General features: G+C 38.4%; 2 protein-coding genes across 2 annotated transcripts in view; one reads left to right on the forward strand and one right to left on the reverse strand.

Moving 5' to 3' along the window:
- The window catches only part of LOC125241969 (beta-1,4-glucuronyltransferase 1), a 111,754-nt gene extending 100,239 nt beyond the window's left edge, over window positions 1–11,515 (forward strand). Inside the window, exons 3-7 of the mRNA XM_048150688.1 lie at window positions 5,452–5,611; window positions 6,736–7,041; window positions 7,929–8,061; window positions 9,638–9,771; window positions 10,443–11,515. Coding sequence (XP_048006645.1) covers window positions 5,452–5,611; window positions 6,736–7,041; window positions 7,929–8,061; window positions 9,638–9,771; window positions 10,443–10,640 — 931 coding nt within the window. The 3' untranslated portion in view covers window positions 10,641–11,515. The remainder of the gene's footprint in view (window positions 1–5,451; window positions 5,612–6,735; window positions 7,042–7,928; window positions 8,062–9,637; window positions 9,772–10,442) is intronic.
- LOC125241970 (protein FAM50 homolog) overlaps window positions 1–19,133 on the reverse strand; it is a 170,074-nt gene that overhangs the window by 132,907 nt on the left and 18,034 nt on the right. The window lies entirely within an intron of this gene.

A 19,133-nucleotide genomic window follows, 5' to 3' on the forward strand; every position in this document is an offset into this window, starting at 1 on the left:
ACAAGATTTTTTTTTCTTAGTATATTGGAAGATTATATAACAATTACACTCAAAACATTGAAATAAATAAACTTTGTGCTTTAATTTTATGAAATAAAACAAATTTAATATTGATGGCACAGTCTAATATTTCGCACGTATTACTCAATGAGTATACATTTCGTATTCAATTATGAGATTAAAATCTAAAAAATATATGTACCGTAATTATGTCACTATAATCTGTAATCTTTACTTAATGTATTTACATCAAATATATAAATATACTAAACCGTAAATAGTAATAGGACACAAAAACATTACGGACTGTGTTTCCGTTATTCCGTGATACTCCCGCAATTATGTACACCTCGTCAAAATGGTGTACATTATTCCGGGAGCGGGCATTTTAATAAAAATATGTTTTAAATTAACTTGAAAAGATGATATAAATGTCTTTTAATAACTATAAGACAATTATGATACAAATTTAATATCAATAAACTTACCATCATCACAGCAAACCCTTACGAAGTTCCGCTGCCGCGTTAAGCTCACCGTCAAACACGCCCATAGAAACCACTGCGTGGTTGCGACTGACACATTTGGAGGTACCTCATGGCTTCAAAAGATAAGATAAATATCCGAAAATCGACTTTTTCGGTTCTATTTGATCTATAGTTAATTAAATATTGCATTAACTTAAGATTTTACTGATAGTTTCCTTATTTTGCGACAAAAACCAAAGTATCCCGGAATAATGTACCACATTTTACTATCCCGGAATAGTGTACAGATACCTTACCTCATTTGATGCAAACCAACCCCCCCTGAAACATACGATTTCAATGGATCATATAGTATTGTTACGTGAACATACACATAATAGGTATTGAATATCACAATTGCGACGTCATTTCATTGTCAAAACTCTGATCGGAGCGCTCTCGATTATACTCAATTGGTAAACAATATTTTGTGCCACACAAACTTCAATGGAAAGAATCCAAGATGGCGTCTGTAATATATGAGATATCGGTCCGACATCCCATATCGGATCAGTCTGACCAAAAAGAGTAGAAATTAAAAAGTGGCAACATCGTAGTGTCGTCCCATTTCCTCACACATATTGATTTGAAAGGGATGACACTGCAATGCTGCCACTTTTTAATTTCTACTCTTTTTGATCAGACTGTATTTTAACAATGCGTATTTATAAAAGCTTTTCCTCATTGCGATATTTTACCATTACCTACTTGTTTCCTGTTGTATTTTTGTTTTGTTCGATATAACTGCGAATGCTTATACAAAGTCATTCAATATCACTCGATATCATAACAACGTGGGTCGAAGGTCAATATTTATTTATAATCATAATTATAAAAATTACCTCCCACTGCAGTCAGCCATAACAAAATTCAGTAACGTACCATATTGTACACTATGAAGGTAATTTACTTTACGATTACGCAAACTCACCAACCCGTAATAAATGTGTCGGTAGTTTCCATTGACTTATTGGATAATAAGGACGTGGCACTAAAAATGGTGGTAGCACAGCAGTGTCACTAGGTAGGTAGCAACAGCGGCTGGCCCTTACAAGCCGATTCCCACCGGCTTGCCTAAAATTGATAACTATTAAAGTACCTAATGTTAAGGTAGGTTTCTTTTTGCTCAGCCGCCACTGCTAGGTGGCACTGCTGTACACGAATACAGCAACAATGTTCGACAAACATGAAATAAAAGCGACAAATCGCGCTTGCTGCGAACTCATTAATCAATTTCGTTTTTACGTACCGTCAAAATTAACCTGACTTCGACTACATTCAAATTGTACCTTATTATTAATGAAACAAAAAGCATCGTTATTTTACTTATTTGTCATAATATATAATCATGTTCTAATACGTCTAATCGTAGGGTTCCCATGATTGAATTGGATAAATTTAAATTAAATGTTTTACAATAACAAATAAATATAATTACGTTAATCTAACAAAGCCTGTTAGTTGTTTATAAATCTTATAATATACCTTACTGAACGCTCATGCTTAATTCTGCCCACACGTCCTGAATTACCCCGTATGATTTGCTTTATCCTTACTTTCGAAATCTTTGTTAGTTTCACTTTTATGCAGCCTTTATCGATTTCCTTAAATATCAAAGGGGGGTGAATATGACTGCGATAGCTGTGAGTTTCGTGACCCAAATACCTCGTCTAATCACCTCCCATGACGAGTTTAACGATGAATATACTTTTTACTTCTTTTTTTAATTTTTATTGCTCTTTGTTTGACTCCGTGCTGCTGGTTTAATCGCTTAATGTTGTGCGAAATTGTACAATTATACACTGCGACAGTTATGAAGCTATTAATAATGGTGTTGATAGTACTCTACAGTTACACTGACTGGTAATCGTTTTTACTGGTATTTAAGTAAACAGACGAAAAAATTGCGTTTGTGTCCTAACGGTAGCTACATGTATACATAATGATGATTTTGAATCATAAAAGCTTGCCCTATAGTAAATTACATAATACTTAGACCCACTTGCACCAACCACTTAACTCAGGGTTAGTGGGCTTATCTGTCAAATTCCATATAAAATGGAGGGTTAACCCTCTATTTTAGTAGATTCAAGTACTAGGCTCAAATTATTTGAACTGGGTAGGTAACGCCGTGTCTTGCGTGGGCGACGGTCGCGCGACCGTCGCGCGATCGTCGCCGTCGCGTCTCATACTTCCATATCGATAAGGTTTGATTTCGTATGCGTCGCATCGCTGTCGCGCGACCATCGCGCGACCGTCGCCCACGCAAGCCACGGCGTAACAGTAGAGGACGAAGGTTACGCTGTAATAAATAAAGCGAATTCAAGTTCTTGTATAAAAAAAGTGTTACAAAAAGGATTACCAACATAATATGTCAACCCTTTATCGCCCACTGCTGAGGATAGGCCTCTCTTGTACCTTGTACCTACTACGTCACTTCTCCCGGTCCTGAGCTAGTCTCATACACTTGTGATCTGCATTTTATTATTGAAATAAATGGAATGAATGGAAAAGATGCAGGTAAATAATCATCATTGTCACCAAAATTTATCCGATTCCCAGTAACTAAGTATGTAATTAATACCTACAGGTACATACACCCTGTTTATATTGAATTTCGTTAACTTTAAGGGAAGGTTCTTTAGATCAAATACAATTAATTTCTCTAAGAAAGTAGCGTCTTAACTCTTACGGTTATTGAGTTATTGAAAAAATTAAAATTATTATAGCCTTTACCATTTTCTAATGTTATTTGTTTTGACATGTGCCGTCAATCACTTGACACTAACTTGAATATTATTCTTAAGGGTCTCTCACACTAATTCATTCATTTATTATATATGAAACGATGAAAAAATTTTTTGGCGAATTTTTTTAAAAGTGATATACAGGTTGGTTTCCTGATAACGAGCCTAACGACGTGTCGAATTTAACGAAAAACAAAAAAAAACGGTGTATATAAAACATCAAGTACAAATATGTTTTTTACAAAGCCAGCTTTACTAGTTGAACTCGAACTACTCGAAGTGTAGCCCGACCTATCAACCGACATGTTAAGTAAACACTGGCTGGTCACGCAACCAGCCCTCCCCATAGACATGGAATAAATAAAATTAGCTCAGCTCCTACTGAATTACTAATGCTAACTACAGTCAATGGGATACCATTGGTGACCCGCTAGGAGGGTCGTCAAAATACCACGCTTGGTCGAAATGTCATTTCTGCGTAACTACGTTTAGTCAGCGGAGCTTGGGATAGTAACTAATTGAAAGACCATTTTTCAATTAGTTACTCCCTTTTCGTTGTTTGTGTAAATTGTGTATTACGTTCACATTGTTGCCAAGCACACCAAGTTAATAAATATAGGCTTTAGCGAAATAATTATATATATATGTACTTTAGTTTACTAATTATTTAGTAATTTGAATAAATATATTGACCAATGGTGAGTGTGCACGGGAAAACTTCCCACTTTGTCAATTGCTATAAAGTCGCTTTGTCAATTTATTCATATAAACATCCATACTAAATATACTAATATTATAAATGGGAAGGTGTGTGTGTCTGTTTGTTTGTCCGTCTTTCACGGCAAAACGGAGCGACGAATTGACGCGATTTTTTAAGTGGAGATAGTTGAAGGGATAGAGAGTGACATAGGCTACTTTTTAGGGTTCCGTAGTCAACTAGGAACCCTTATAGTTTCGCCATGTCTGTCTGTCCGTCCGTCCGTCCGTCCGTCCGTCCGTCCGTCCGTCCGTCCGCGGATAATCTCAGTAACCGTTAGCACTAGAAAGCTGAAATTTGGTACCAATATGTATATCAATCACGCCAACAAAGTGCAAAAATAAAAAATGGAAAAAAATGTTTTATTAGGGTACCCCCCTTACATGTAAAGTGGGGGCTGATATTTTTTTCATTTCAATCCCAACGTATGATATATCGTTGGATAGGTATTTAAAAATGAATAAGGGTTTACTAAGATCGTTTTTTGATAATATTAATATTTTCTGAAAGAATCGCTCCTAAAGGAAAAAAAAGTGCGTCCCCCCTCTAACTTTTGAACCATATGTTTAAAAAATATGAAAAAAATCACAAAAGTAGAACTTTATAAAGACTTTCTAGGAAAATTGTTTTGAACTTCATAGGTTTAGTAGTTTTTGAGAAAAATACGGAAAACTACGGAACCCTACACTGAGCGTGGCCCGACACGCTCTTGGCCGGTTTTTGTCTCTTTCTAACCCCCCACTTCCCTGAAATGGGTGGTGGAAGTTTGTATGGAGAATTCCGCAAATTTCGAATTTAACGCGAGCGAAGCTGAGGGCAAAAGCTAGTATAATATAAAATGGTAACCGACAAAGTGAGACGTTTTACTAAACACGCTCACATTATGTAAAATGAAAAGTCCACATAGTGTAAAAGAGCCTTTTTCAATAAAAAATACATTGCACTCATGTTTCCAAAAAATTGACTTTTTAGGCTCGATTTACTCATAATTGTATGTACCTATTTTCAGACTTATGTCATATACAGTATGTAAACCAACGAAAACCATTTACTGAAGCCTGTTAATATTTAAGTTACACAGAGCAACTTTTACTATGGGACCAACACCCAAAACGCGAATTAAAAATTTACTCTCCCATAGGAAATACTTACTATAAAATAAAACTACCTATGAAACTGTCAGAAGATATTTTCGTGATTTCGGGGTTGATCCCATAGTAAAAGTTTCTCAGTATCACCTGGACATTTACGGGTTACAGTAAATGGTTTTCGTTAGTTTACATACTGTATATATTTGCATGAAAAAATGTGATCCAAAATTTTGTATGAAATAACAAATTTACTGACAAAGGCTCAAAATACCTAATGAGAGTCTAGTCTTTAACAGTGTGTTTTATATTTTGCAACTGTTTGTCCCCAGATGGATGGCGCCCGTGAGCCTGGCCATCCACGCGCCCGGCGCCGACCTGACTCCCACGGTGAACAGCATCAGGTACCTCCGGGACTGTACGGGGAACGACCTCGTGCGCTCCTTCGTCACCTTCCACGTGTTCTTCTCGCACAAGCACATACCGAGCACGGTGAGTTACTCAACTGTACGGTTTATAATACAGCCTGGCCTCCACGACCTGACTCCCACGGTGAACAGCATCAGGTACCTCCGGGACTGCACGGGGAACGACCTCGTGCGCTCCTTCGTCACCTTCCACGTGTTCTTCTCGCACAAGCACATACCGAGCACGGTGAGTTACTCAACTACACGGTTTATAATACAGCCTGACTTCCACGACCTGACTCTCACGGTGAACAGCGTCAGGTACCTCCGGGACTGCACGGGGAACGACCTCGTGCGCTCCTTCGTCACCTTCCACGTGTTCTTCTCGCACAAGCACATACCGAGCACGGTGAGTTACTCAACTGTACGGTTACAATGCAGCCTGGCCTCCACGACCTGACTCCCACGGTGAACAGCGTCAGGTACCTCCGGGACTGCACGGGCAACGACCTCGTGCGCTCCTTCGTCACCTTCCACGTGTTCTTCTCGCACAAGCACATACCGAGCACGGTGAGTTACTCAATTGTACGGTTACAATACAGCCTGGCGTCCTCGACCTGACTCCCACGGTGAACAGCGTCAGGTACCTCCGGGACTGCACGGGCAACGACCTCGTGCGCTCCTTCGTCACCTTGTATTCTTCTCGCACAAGCACATACCGAGCACGGTAAGTTACTGTTCGAACCATGTATGATGGTTCAAATCAATCGACAAGAATAAGTTTTTACCAACTTCACCATCACTCATCAGTGATGGTATTATTCTTGCCTAGTTAGCAGCAGAAGTAGCCGCTGCGTTAATCTGGATCCATCCAAGAACTCTAAAAATATACTTTTAGAGCCCTACTTATAAGTCAGTGTCTGTTTCAACCTTTATGCTCTCGCTGGCACCTACTAGCATATACATATTAGACATATTAGTACAAATGTGGCACCGTAGAGAATATGAAGGGGCACCATGAGGCAGTCTCTCACAACCCCCTAGCGGCTTCACGCACTGCTATCTTTTGCAAGTGGGCGTTGCGAAGTCCGATGCCACGTCTTCGCGTGCAGCGTACCGTTACCGTTTTTATGATTGGCATTCCCGTGTCCTTTACTTCTGAAACGACTTGAATTTATATACACTCAACTTTACCTTTCTTCTTTACAGATACCAGACCCCGAGAGCTTCCTAAACACGCCATACAATTGCAGCAACAGCGCTCCCTACGTGCTAACCAACTCGACGTACATGAAGCAGAAGAGCTTACTCTACCCCGTGAATGTAGCTCGCAACGTCGCGCGTGACTCTGCGCTCACGCATTTCATCCTGCCATCGGACATCGAGTTGTACCCTAGCCCTAACCTGGTGCCGCGGTTCCTGAACATGATTGCGAGAAACTCGAAACCTCTGAACACTTCAACTAGACCGAGGGTCTTCCCGATCAGTATATTTGAAGTCGATGCCAAAGTCAAAGTGAGTAAATTAGTATTTTTTGTTGTATTACTGGGTAAAAACTAAATGTAGCTCGCAACGTCTCGCGTGACTGCGCTCACGCACTTCATCCTGCCGTCGGACATTGAGTTGTACCCTAGCCCTAACCTGGTGCCGCGATTCCTGAATATGATTGCGAGGAACTCGAAACCTCTGAACACTTCAACTAGACCGAGGGTCTTCCCGATCAGTATATTTGAAGTCGATGCCAAAGTCAAAGTGAGTAAACTAGTATTTTTGGTGGACCAATGCGTTTACATTTCATCCGTTAAGGACAAAATACTTCTTATCAAACGACCATCCATCTACTTACTTTCTTCTACTGCAGTATTAATTAATAGGATGACTAGTTTCTGCCTGCGGCTTCGCTTGCGTTAGAAAGAGACAAAAAGTAGCCTATGACACTCTCCATCCTTTCAACTATCTCCAATTTAAAAAAAAACACGTTAATTCGTCGCTCCGTTTTGCCGTGAAAGACGGACAAACAGACACACACACTTTTCCATTTATAATATTAGTATGGATTACTTATACGTTACCTATAGTTATGTTACCCTAATGACGTTATTGATAAACGCTTTATGAGCCTGAATTAACTAATAATAACTTGTCTTATTGAATTAGTGTACTTGTAAGAAAGGGATGACACATTAAACTAATTCAGGCAGGCAAGCACGGTCGCGTGATAAACGATATAACTTCAGGCCGTCCTTGTCGCACTATTTGTAAGTGCGATTGGGACGCACCGATGGGATAAAGTTAATCAAACTAGTGTGCTACGCCCGCAGGTCAGCTACTTTTACGTGCATTAGACGGTAAATCTGCTGATTTACTTAATACGATTCGATATATTGATTGTTGAATTCCAGGTGCCATCAACCAAAACTGAGCTCCAAGATATGTTGAAGAAGAAGAAAGCCATTCCCTTCCACAAGTTCGTTTGCCCGACCTGCCACAACATACCTCAAGCGCAGCAGTGGATGACTGCTGCTGAAACGACCCGTAAGCTATTCTTATTTTATTTACTGCTATCAACCAAATTTTTTTATTTGATAAATTGGATAGAAATATATAAATGAGTTGACCCTGACGTCACTATATATACTCGTTCTTATGGTGCTCCTACACTGGCTGTTATAAATGCTATATAACAATGTGTGACAAGGATAGCGTAATGTACCTAAATGCCATCGCGCTGTCCCTGTCACACATTGTTTTTTGTTTTATAAGATTTATAACAGCCAGTCTAGGAGCACCGTTATTAGCAAATCGTCGACAGTTCATAAAAAGACTGATTTGCTTCCCGCAAGGAAAGTAGCCTAGTAGACTCAATTCAAATGCATGTAATTTGGCAAAGTGGTTACGCTAGCAATTAATCAGGGCTCCGTGAGCTATTTATGCGTCTGCAGCGCCTTGCCCGCCGTATGGAGTATTCTAATTGCGTATTATAGGTCAATGACCCCGCCATGCCCGCTTAGCGCCTAGCGCCAGATACACTTTGTCGTTTTGCAAAATTGCTTTATTCAACAATGTAGCATTTTTTCCGTTAGTGGTTTATATATTAACCTTTTAACCGCTTTGGCTTTTTACCGAGCACGTGTCGCTGCCCGTAGTACTAAGATATAAGACTATTTCGTAACTAATTTTAAAAAATCTCGTTCATGATAAGTATGTCGCCGCGAGATAGACTACCTGTCCTTATGTCATTAATACAATTAGACAAAGACGTGTCATCTATCTCGCGGCGACATACTCCCGCGGCCATCATGTGCTAGGCCTACTGCTATTCGTAAGTTGAAAGGTATAGTAGGTAATTGTATATGCAATTATGCATCCTATATATATTTCTCTGTATCAAGAATATTTATAAGTCCCATCCATAGTCAAGTACGTACCTAATACTACATTCGTCTTCTCATTGACAGAAAAAGATACGAGTTTTTTTTTTTTTTTTCGAAGTGACGATTTGTCTGGTATATCAGTATCATGTCTTGTATATCTGACTATATCGGATTTTAAATATAAAAGTTGGTCACTTTCTATAGAACTGCAGTCTGCTAACGACGTAGGGAATAAATCAAATTATTTTATTAAATATTTGTTTTGATTTGTTTTTTTTTAGTACGTATAATAGTGTTACACTATAATATATAAATTATAAACTGAAATAGATACCATACACTAAAGAAAAAGCGATCAAGCCCACTGGTGGCGAAGCCGGGAATCGAACCCGGGTCTCCAGCTATCGCGGCTGACGTGCTCAAACCATTACACCACCCCGACCGCCGAGGTACCCGTCGAAATTTCTCTAGTGTATGTTATCTCTGAAGGCTAAGCGCCTTTGACCAACTCTAAGGGCGAGCAATGTGTGCTTGCACCTCCTATATGAATCATTTTGCAGGATATAGCGAGAGAGATGGTGCTGCCATTTATCGACGTGGGGAACAAATCAAATTATTTGCAGTCTGCTAGTTTTAAAGTTTTCTAAAGCGGTATAATATTGAACAAGCACAAATTTTGTACCCTTCCATAATAGTCCTTATGCTTAGCAATAACCCCTGGACTTTGTATATTTCAGAAATGGAGGTATTCCACGTGGGCAAAAGAAAAGGCAAGTTCGTTATTTGGGAGCCCATTTTCATCGGCACGCACCAGGACCCCTACTACGATGAGCGGCTGAGCTGGGAGGGCAAAAAGGACAAAATGACGCAGGTATGTATCAGTACTTGTACTTATACAAACACATGATTATACAGTTGTAGTGCGAAAAGATTTGCCTTCGAATTGTTACGGAAACGTATACGAACGTGTCATGCTATTTCAGTCAGTGTCAATACAAGATGTACTGACATTAACTGAAGGAAATCCTTTTCGCACTAGATACATCTGTACATCAAAGCGGACCCTAGGCTCCCATGAGCCGTGGCATCAACTGCTGAAAAATCTTGATTTCTATAGAATAGAATAGAATAAGTTTGCAAGAAGCGCTGGTGGCCTAGCGGTAAGTGCACGCGACTTTCAATCCGGAGGTGGCGGGTTCGAACCCCGGCTGCGGCTCATACCAATTAGTTTTTTGGAACTTACGAAATGTCATTCGATATTTGCCAGTCGCTTTTCGGTGAAGGAAAACAACGTGAGGAAACCGGAGTAATTCTCAATTAGGCCTAGTTACCCTTCGGGTTGGAAGGTCAGAAGGCAGTAGAGGTATGTAGATAACTTTTTGTTAACTTTACTTAAACTTGGAAACAACCGTTTCGGGGTGCTGTTCACTAGCTTTCTTCATACATTGAACATCAATTTTCGCGACGTTTACGCCATCTAGTAACATTGTCTGAAGGAATATATTCTATTACTGACTCATGACGTCGTAATTTTTTTTACAGGGTTACATTTTATGTGTCAAAGACTACGATTTCATGATCCTGAACAACGCGTTCCTGATCCACAAACCTGGGATCAAGTACTACACGAAAAACGCCAAACGGGACGCCATCGTGGCTCGGCAGAACCATTTCGTGAAACAGGTCATCACACCAGAGCTCAAGAAACTCTTCGGTACGAGGGATGGCTGTGCGATGTGACGAATAAAATACGAAGACGTCTCTGTCACATGAAAATGTAATGACTTAATGTCCCCTAGATGGGCGTCCACTGTGCGATGCCATATTGTTTAGGGTCTCCGCTAGGTGGCGCGGACGCCCGCCGTAAGCGCACGCTCGCGAGTCCCGCCAATATGTAAAGTCCGTCACCATTGCGCTGTTCATACAATTTCTTAGACGGGCGTCCGTTTTGGTAATCCGCGTCAGCTAGCGGAGACCCTCATGATCGTCTTGTGGCTATGACCCTACGTTGTGACTTGTGATAATATAATGAACGCAATTTCTGTCTTGATAACAATCAGTCGTTATTTGACGACACGATGCTAGTTCATTAATCAGCCAGCTAAGGAAGTCGATTGATACGTGGAGGGAAAATCTATACCAATATGCCTTTGATAACTCTTCTCAAAAATATTTAAATGTAATGTAAAGTAAATGTGGACAATACAATAACATCAACATTTTCGAAGTTGGATACTGCGATATTGTCATTGATAATTCGTCACTACTTTTAAAAAATCTCGTATCTCACGCTGCTCCGCAAAGTTAAAACGCAGTAAGTCCATATGCATTCCATACATACTTACTACAAATTTCTTTTCATTGACAGACGAAGATACAAGTTTTTTTTAAAGTAGTGACGAATTGTAACATATTAAACGTATCCGTTCTGTGTACGGGAAAGAAAATAATGTATAGATAAGTGTGCCTAAGGGAAAGTGGAAATTACATATCAATGCTCTTGAGGATGAAAGTTAAAATTTATCAAGTCCAGACAGCATCTAATATACTGTGACAGCGATTGCGGCAAATGTATCGTAAGGGACTATCCACAATCAGGCGACGCACGTCGTAAGACGCGGAACGGACGTCAGCGCCGCGCCGCCCGAGTGTATAGTCGCTTGGGGCGCGTCGCTTGAGGCGCGTCTTACGTCCTTCCTGTACAAAATGTACTGAGGAGACGTTTTTTAAATTCACACTCGGGCGGCGCGGCGCTGACGTCCGTTCCGCGTCTTACCACATGCGTCGCCTGAGTGTGGGTTGCCGCTTACACACCTTTCTTACCATTATAAGCATGTGCTCCGGTACGTTTAGCCAGTCACAATATATTTTATGCTGTAGCTATAGATACAGAAAATTCACCTTCTTTTTTAGACATAAAAAAATGTTTGCACTTTCAACTCGTAAGTTTGTGCGATTATTCATTATTTATCAAAAATGATAACAAAATATACAAACTCTGCTTTGAAAGTACAAACTTTTGTTAAAAATGTAAATATAAAGAAGGAAAAGTCTTACGAATGGTCAACTAAGTAGTATCAAAAACCTATGTATAATGCTATGAGTACTAAATAAATAACGCTATAAAGGTTTGATATTTTTCTAAACGAATTTTGTACTTTGTATCTTCATGAGCTCTTTTATACATGTCCTTATATGTAGGTAACTAGGTAATTTACTTATTTAGTAGCTTCAGTCCGACTGAAACGAGAGGAAATCTCCGTCTACCGATGTGCATTAGATATTTTCTTAATTCCATCAAAATGTATTCGGTGCAGGGTGTATGTATCTATCTACCACAGACCACAACTACTAGACAGGACAATCAAGCCAATTATACCACCACACATATAATTTCCTATATTAATTTGGGAACGCAATCGCTTGATCCAGCAATTTGGTATATTTATAAAAATATAGTTTTAGGCCGTTTTCACATTATCCGATCCGATATAAGGAAGGATTTCAATGGAAAAATCCAAGATGGCACCTGTAATGTGGGGGATCGGTCCGACATCCGATATCGGATCGGATAATGTGAAAACGCACTTATAGGTTTGAACCTGGGCTGTTATACTCTATCGTGCTGATTAAATCATGGCATTTTATCAGTAAAACTTCTCACATGTCTGGTGACCATGCGCTCATTGTAAAGGATTCATAATACCAAAGAGGATCGAGTATTATAGAGAGTTACTGTCAAAGTGAAATGTGTAATCACAGTGCATAGACTGCCATCTCTCGACACAAGCTTAAAACTTTTGAACCTCAGTTTTGTCAATTTGGCCCATATTCTTAGCTTGATATGTGTTAAAATGTCAAATATTAATATTAGCGCCATCTAGCCGAGCGTGCCCCAAAGGTGTAACGCCATCTAAGCCACCGTACCTTTTTCTATATGGTTGTGAAGTACGTTTTTTTCTTAGACTGTAGCTGTCTATACGGAGTTACATATTATATCTTTGATAATACTGTGTCTGGGTCTGCGGTATCTTACTAAACTAATCTATATTATCATGTACTTAGGTATTAAATAAGAACTTGTAATAGTCACTTGAACCCAGCTGCAACTACTATTGTAATAAGAGCTACATCTACGATTTTATATCATTTAGGTCTATTAAACCTTGTAACGTTTTATACAGTATCTAGGATATTTAATAACCCATCTAATTCTGTAATAAAACATTAAATGGGTTAGGTATGTTTCTCATGAAAAAGAATCTAGTTCGTGATCTGAAATACTCCACTAAAATACGTCATTACTTATTTACTTCACACGTTACAGTTACCTCTAATAAGTAATCTAGCAAAAAAAAAAACCGGCCAAGAGCGTGTCGAGCCACGCTCAGTGTAGGGTTCCGTAGTTTTCCGTATTTTTCTCAAAAACTACTGAACCTATCAAGTTCAAAACAATTTTTCTAGAAAGTCTTTATAAAGTTCTACTTTTGTGATTTTTTCATATTTTTTAAACATACGGTTCAAAAGTTAGAGGGGGGGGGACGCACTTTTTTTTCCTTTAGGAGCGATTATTTCCGAAAATACTAATATTATTAAAAAACCATCTCAGTAAACCCTTATTCATTTTTAAATACCTATCCAACAATATATCACACGTTGGGGTTGGAATGAAAAAAATATCAGCCCCCACTTTACATGTAGGGGGTACCCTAATAAAACATTTTTTTCCATTTTTTATTTTTGCACTTTGTCGGCGTGATTGAAATACATATTGGTACCAAATTTCAGCTTTCTAGTGCTAACGGTTACTGAGATTATCCGCGGACGGACGGACGGACGGACGGACAGACAGACATGGCGAAACTATAAGGGTTCCTAGTTGACTACGGAACCCTAAAAAGAGTTAGAAATTAAAAAGTGGCAACTTTGTAGTGACGTCCCTTTCAAATCAATATGTGTGAGAAAACGGGACGACACTACGATGTTGCCACTTTTAAAATTTTAGGTACTCATTTTTTTGGCAAGCTGTAGGTACCTATCTTCGACTGCGACGCAGTAAAACATATTAGATATCAGCCATTATAGTGCGCTTCGTCATAGATAAGCCAACATGGGTTATTTCTCTAGGAAGACGTAGATAAAAATAACCTCTGTTGACTTATAGACCTAAGTCCTTTTGAAAAGAACCCTAGGCCACTCTACAACCATGTCAAAATGACAAGCAGTAAGAGATGCCTTACAATCTGATTTAAAACGTCACTATGATATAGTTCTACAGTGGCCTAGGGTTCCAATTGGTTGACTGTACGTGTGTAATTCATAAATTACTAACATAGGTATATTCAGTAAACGCCACGCAAGCCTACTTATTCTAAGAAGTATACCTACAAAGGTGCTCGCGAGGAACCCATATAACTTTAACGGCATATTCTTGGTCACATTTTAAGACTAAAATGTCATATAAACTTTTCTAGATTTCGTCTAGTTTCAGAGTTATTGCCAATTTTAAAAAAGACACTGACAGATCATTTCCGTATTGTTACTCAGGAGAAAAGGTTTCTTAACGGCGCTGATGCGCAATTGTGGAGCATAGTCTCACAGTAGTCATTGATAGATGTCAAAATGTGACAAGAAAAACTTCCAAATAATTTGGTTTTTAGAAAAATAAATGAAGGAACTCATTTTAATTGCCAACTTTATAAATAAAAAAAAAATTTTATGTGAAAATACGTCCAAAAAAGTAAAAAAAAAATTTTTTTTTTGGCGAAAAATTTTAAAATTCATATAACATTTTTTCTTTCTTTTTGCCTCAGAAACGCGTGGTTCAAGTTATGCGGGTTCCTCGCGAGCACCTTGTATAGACGGATTCAAATTTTTTTGCTCAGAAATCAGTAAATAGAACTAAGTCTCTGTATATGACAACCCTCTTCCTTCATTGCCCCACTAAGTAACTGACTGATTGGTAACTATAGTGGTGTTTTACAATAAAAGAGCTGTCAATTGTAAATGAGCTTAGCTATATGTATGTTAATGTCCATCTCATGAGTATATGGCCGGCAACAAACAGTCTTAAATTTCATAATCTTATGAAATCAGATCGAGTGCACGAATTCCCATACAATTTCGCAACTGTCCACACACAGTCTTATTTTTTAAGATTATGATTTTTTTCAGATTGATCTGACCGATTGCGAATAATTTGAATTTTAAGAATGTGTGTGGCAAGGCAGTCAATCTTATTTTACAAGATTATGATTTTTTAAGATTATGAAAATTAAGACTGTCTGTTGCCGGCCTAAAACTATACTGTTTGAAATTCAATTTACAATCCGCATTAATCCCTGGAACGCCGTTGTCAAATAATTGCTACAGAATTAATAACCTTAAATTTGTTAGTTACAGTTTAATTGTCTGGGACAGATCTGGAACAAGGCGTTTGAAGTGTTCAAGTAGAAGCAAAAATCATACGGGCGTCATATGTTCCGCAGGTATTTAATAAAAAGGTGCGGTAACTTTTCACTTTAAACTAATATGTCAGGATATGTAAAATTGAGCTTTTTTACTATATTTTTTCTCTATAAGTACCTATATAGTCAACCAAATGTTTTCATAGTATTATGTTTTCTATTTTGCACATATTTGGCTGGGCAATGAGAAATATTTATTTTATATACCTATTGTTTACTTCAAGAAAATGGCACAAGTCAACATCTACATATCTTTTTTTGTTAGCGATTATATTTTATAAGATTATTTATTTAGTAAAATGCTAAATTCCTGAAGTGCATTTTGCTTTAGTATTAGTTAATCGTATACGTAGGTAACCGTACTTTAAGTAGGTCACGTTTTGTAACCATTGCTGTAATTTTAAGCCATAGTTATACCTAACGCGAAGCGTAGGAATTACGAACCTGAGCTAATACAAAATCTTAAGGGTATTCAACTATTCATTATACCTAAGTATAATATTTTGTAAACTTCGATCCTGCCTAAAATAATAAAAGGGTAATAGATATTAAGGTTTACCAATGAACCGCAACGGCCTTTAACGAAAGTGTAGGAGAGAGCTTATGTCTGTGTAGTGTATAACATACCTACTGTCTACTGTGGAAGGCTACTTGTCTCCTAGTCAAATCAGCTTCTTTTTAAGAACTGTCATAACGAATTTGAACGACTTGCTAATTTGTACGTCACGGTCAACTCAGTTACTTTATATATTTCTACCTGACTTATTAAATAGAAATTGGATTTAAAAATAACTTCTGTTCATGTTTTCTTATAATTATCTGATGTTTTATTTCGTGCATGGTATACAATATTTTATTTTAACTACAGTCAAGTGTGGCGTATGGTGTATTTTAACTACCTGTGGCGGTATCAATATTGTAAAACGTCTTCGTCTACGGCACATTTCTTTGCCCCATCCCGGGGTACATACTTATCTTCCCCAAGATTTGAAAAATATTATTTTAACGCCTGGATTTTGTGAAATTGCACTAAGAACTAAACGATAATTATAAAATGTATATAGGCGGGCAAAGATAATTATGTATATGTACCCTTCACGAAGAGACGTTATTTTATAATACCCATTAAATTTGGATGAATCACAAAAAATAAAATACATTTTCGTTAGCTACTTTTTAGCTTATGTCACTGGCCTACAAAAAATACCAATGTAAAGCTAAAAAAAACTTTGTTTCTAAATCATTTAACCTTTTAACCTCTTAAAATTTTTCAAAGCAAAGAGGGGCGTAAAATCATTGAAAGAATAAATATTGTCCTTGGACAGAAAAGTGTCACCTTGTTCCCTCCAAACGGGAAAGAACCACCTTTTCGAATAGGTGATATGAAATAAACATACACGGACATAAGCTCACTCCTAGAGACCGCAGGCGCTCGGTCGTAATTTTTATATTTGAAGTAAATACCTAGTCGGTATAAACGCGACTGTTCGTGTGCAACTGAGCACATGTAGCGGGCCTTATTCTATCGGTGATTTAGTGTTTCCGCGGCCGTAAAACGGCCCACTTTGTCGCTCGTCATAAAGACTCAAGGTTATTCATTATTATAAGGAAGCCTGTCTGCGGACGTAGCTCACTAGTGTGATAGGCTTTAGGCACTGGTCCCACCGCGAGCTAGTAAGCTATGAGTTATCGGCTATAAAAACGAACAAAAGATAAGCACTCCAGTGCAAATAAAAGAGACACTGCGATATTAATAGCTCACCGCTGGTCGAGTAGCTATAAAAATCGCCGTGTCTCTTTTATTTACACGGGAGTGATTGTCTTTTGTTCGTTTTTATAGCCGATAGCTCATAGTTTACTAGCTCGTAGGCTTGTGCCGTTTCGTTCGTTGATCGGAGCGCTCCGATCTCGTTCAATCGCTCCCACGAACTAGTTCGCTCTTTTAGGTCTTTTGCTCATTTAGTTCAGCCAGACCAGCGACCACTGCGGTCGGAAAGATCAGAACGAATGGGACCGAATAGTGTCAAAATTATACGAATAGCACAGAATATATAATAGTACAACGAATAGTCCACAGATAGTAACATTCCGGACTGAAAGGTTGTAAGTAACCGAAGTTTAATATGAAAACTTGACGTTTTTGTGTTGCTCTGCTAAGTAGCTCTCGCTCTCGGTCGTCGGCGCAGTCACACACTCATCCAAACCGCTCGCGCTCGCCAATCCTATACTGAACTAAATGAGCAAAGACCGATTCACAGAGCACGGAAAGATTCAGTTCATTTATTCGGTCATTGATGGGATTTTATTCCTAACAGTTCATAGTTCGTGAACAACACAAGCCTACTAGCTCGTGGTGGGACCAGTGCCTTATCATGCAATCCGTGCAATCGTTCATGCCTTTATGGTTGGCAACAAAGGAGGACATTTTTGTCCGGCTGCGGACACAAATAAGTAATGTAATAAGTGTTTAAGCTCACCACGTTCGGACGTAGCATGTAGGTAGACAGGTAGTATAAGCATATCCTCTTTTTAATAGTCTTTATATTTGACTTTACTAGCTTATTACGTTAAAGTCAGTATTCTTGTTTAGATCTTATTATTATTATTAGCAGTAAGTTAATATGTAAACGGGCTTTGGTTTCGGCAAACGCATGTGGTGTGCTTTCACTTGAGTGGCTGAAAGTGCCTCTTAGATAATAAGTGCAATATTATTGAAAAGTCTCTCGATGTGATCATTTACGAATATACATATTTATCGAAATAAAAATAAAACTATTGCTTATCTTTTATAATGTTTTAAACAATTTCTTAGAAATCATCATGTAAAATTAATCTGTGTAAAAGTTTAAATAAAAAAATCTGACAGTGAATGTTACCTAGTTTTGTTTTCGCACGTACAGACAACCAATTGGAACTCTAGGCCACTGTAGAACTATGTCGTAGTGACGTCATAAATCAGATTGTAAGAAATTTGTTACTGCTTGTCATACTGACATGGTTGTAGAGTGACCTAGTGTTCCAATTAGTTGACTGTACATGAATACCTATCGATGGACGTATGATATTGATATCTATGATTTTCGTAGGTGGGCCTTTTTTTTTTTCAAAGTTATCCACCCCACTTTTTTTGTAACATGGGAATTTTTTACGCGATTCATATTCATACTCAGAATCGCGAGGTCTTTCGATCCTGGTAGGAGAAAAAAAATGTCCCAAGATTTCCATACATTTTACAGACCTTCCCTTCCGTTACCGCTATATAAATAATAAAAAATTCCAAATAAAAAAAAAGTGAGGTGGACAACTTTGAAAAAAATGGCCCAGGTACTTAAGTTTTTGGTTATAGCTACTTGTAGTTAGTCTGTGCGGAAAGAGGAGAGCCAGGTAATGTATGTGATCCAATATTTAGATACTAAGTACGACTCTCCTCTTTCCGAACAGAGAGTACGTAGCCAAATGCACAAACGCTTACTATCTTATCGTGTTACCTATCTCTCGCTATTCCGTATTAGTGCGTTTTCACATTATCCGATCCGATATCGGATGTTGGTCCGATATCACATACATTACTGGCGCCATCTTGGATTTTTTCCATTGAAATCTTTCCGACATCCGATATCGGATCGGATAATGTGAAAACGGCCTTAGAGTCTATGCACGCCGCGCAACGCGAGAGTATGTCGCCGCGAGATAGACTACCTGTCCTTATGTCATTAATACAATTCGATGCGATGCGATTTGATTGTTTTATGCGATGTTCGCGGAG

The sequence above is a fragment of the Leguminivora glycinivorella genome, chromosome Z, assembly GCF_023078275.1.
Source record: "Leguminivora glycinivorella isolate SPB_JAAS2020 chromosome Z, LegGlyc_1.1, whole genome shotgun sequence".
NCBI lineage: Eukaryota > Metazoa > Arthropoda > Insecta > Lepidoptera > Tortricidae > Leguminivora > Leguminivora glycinivorella.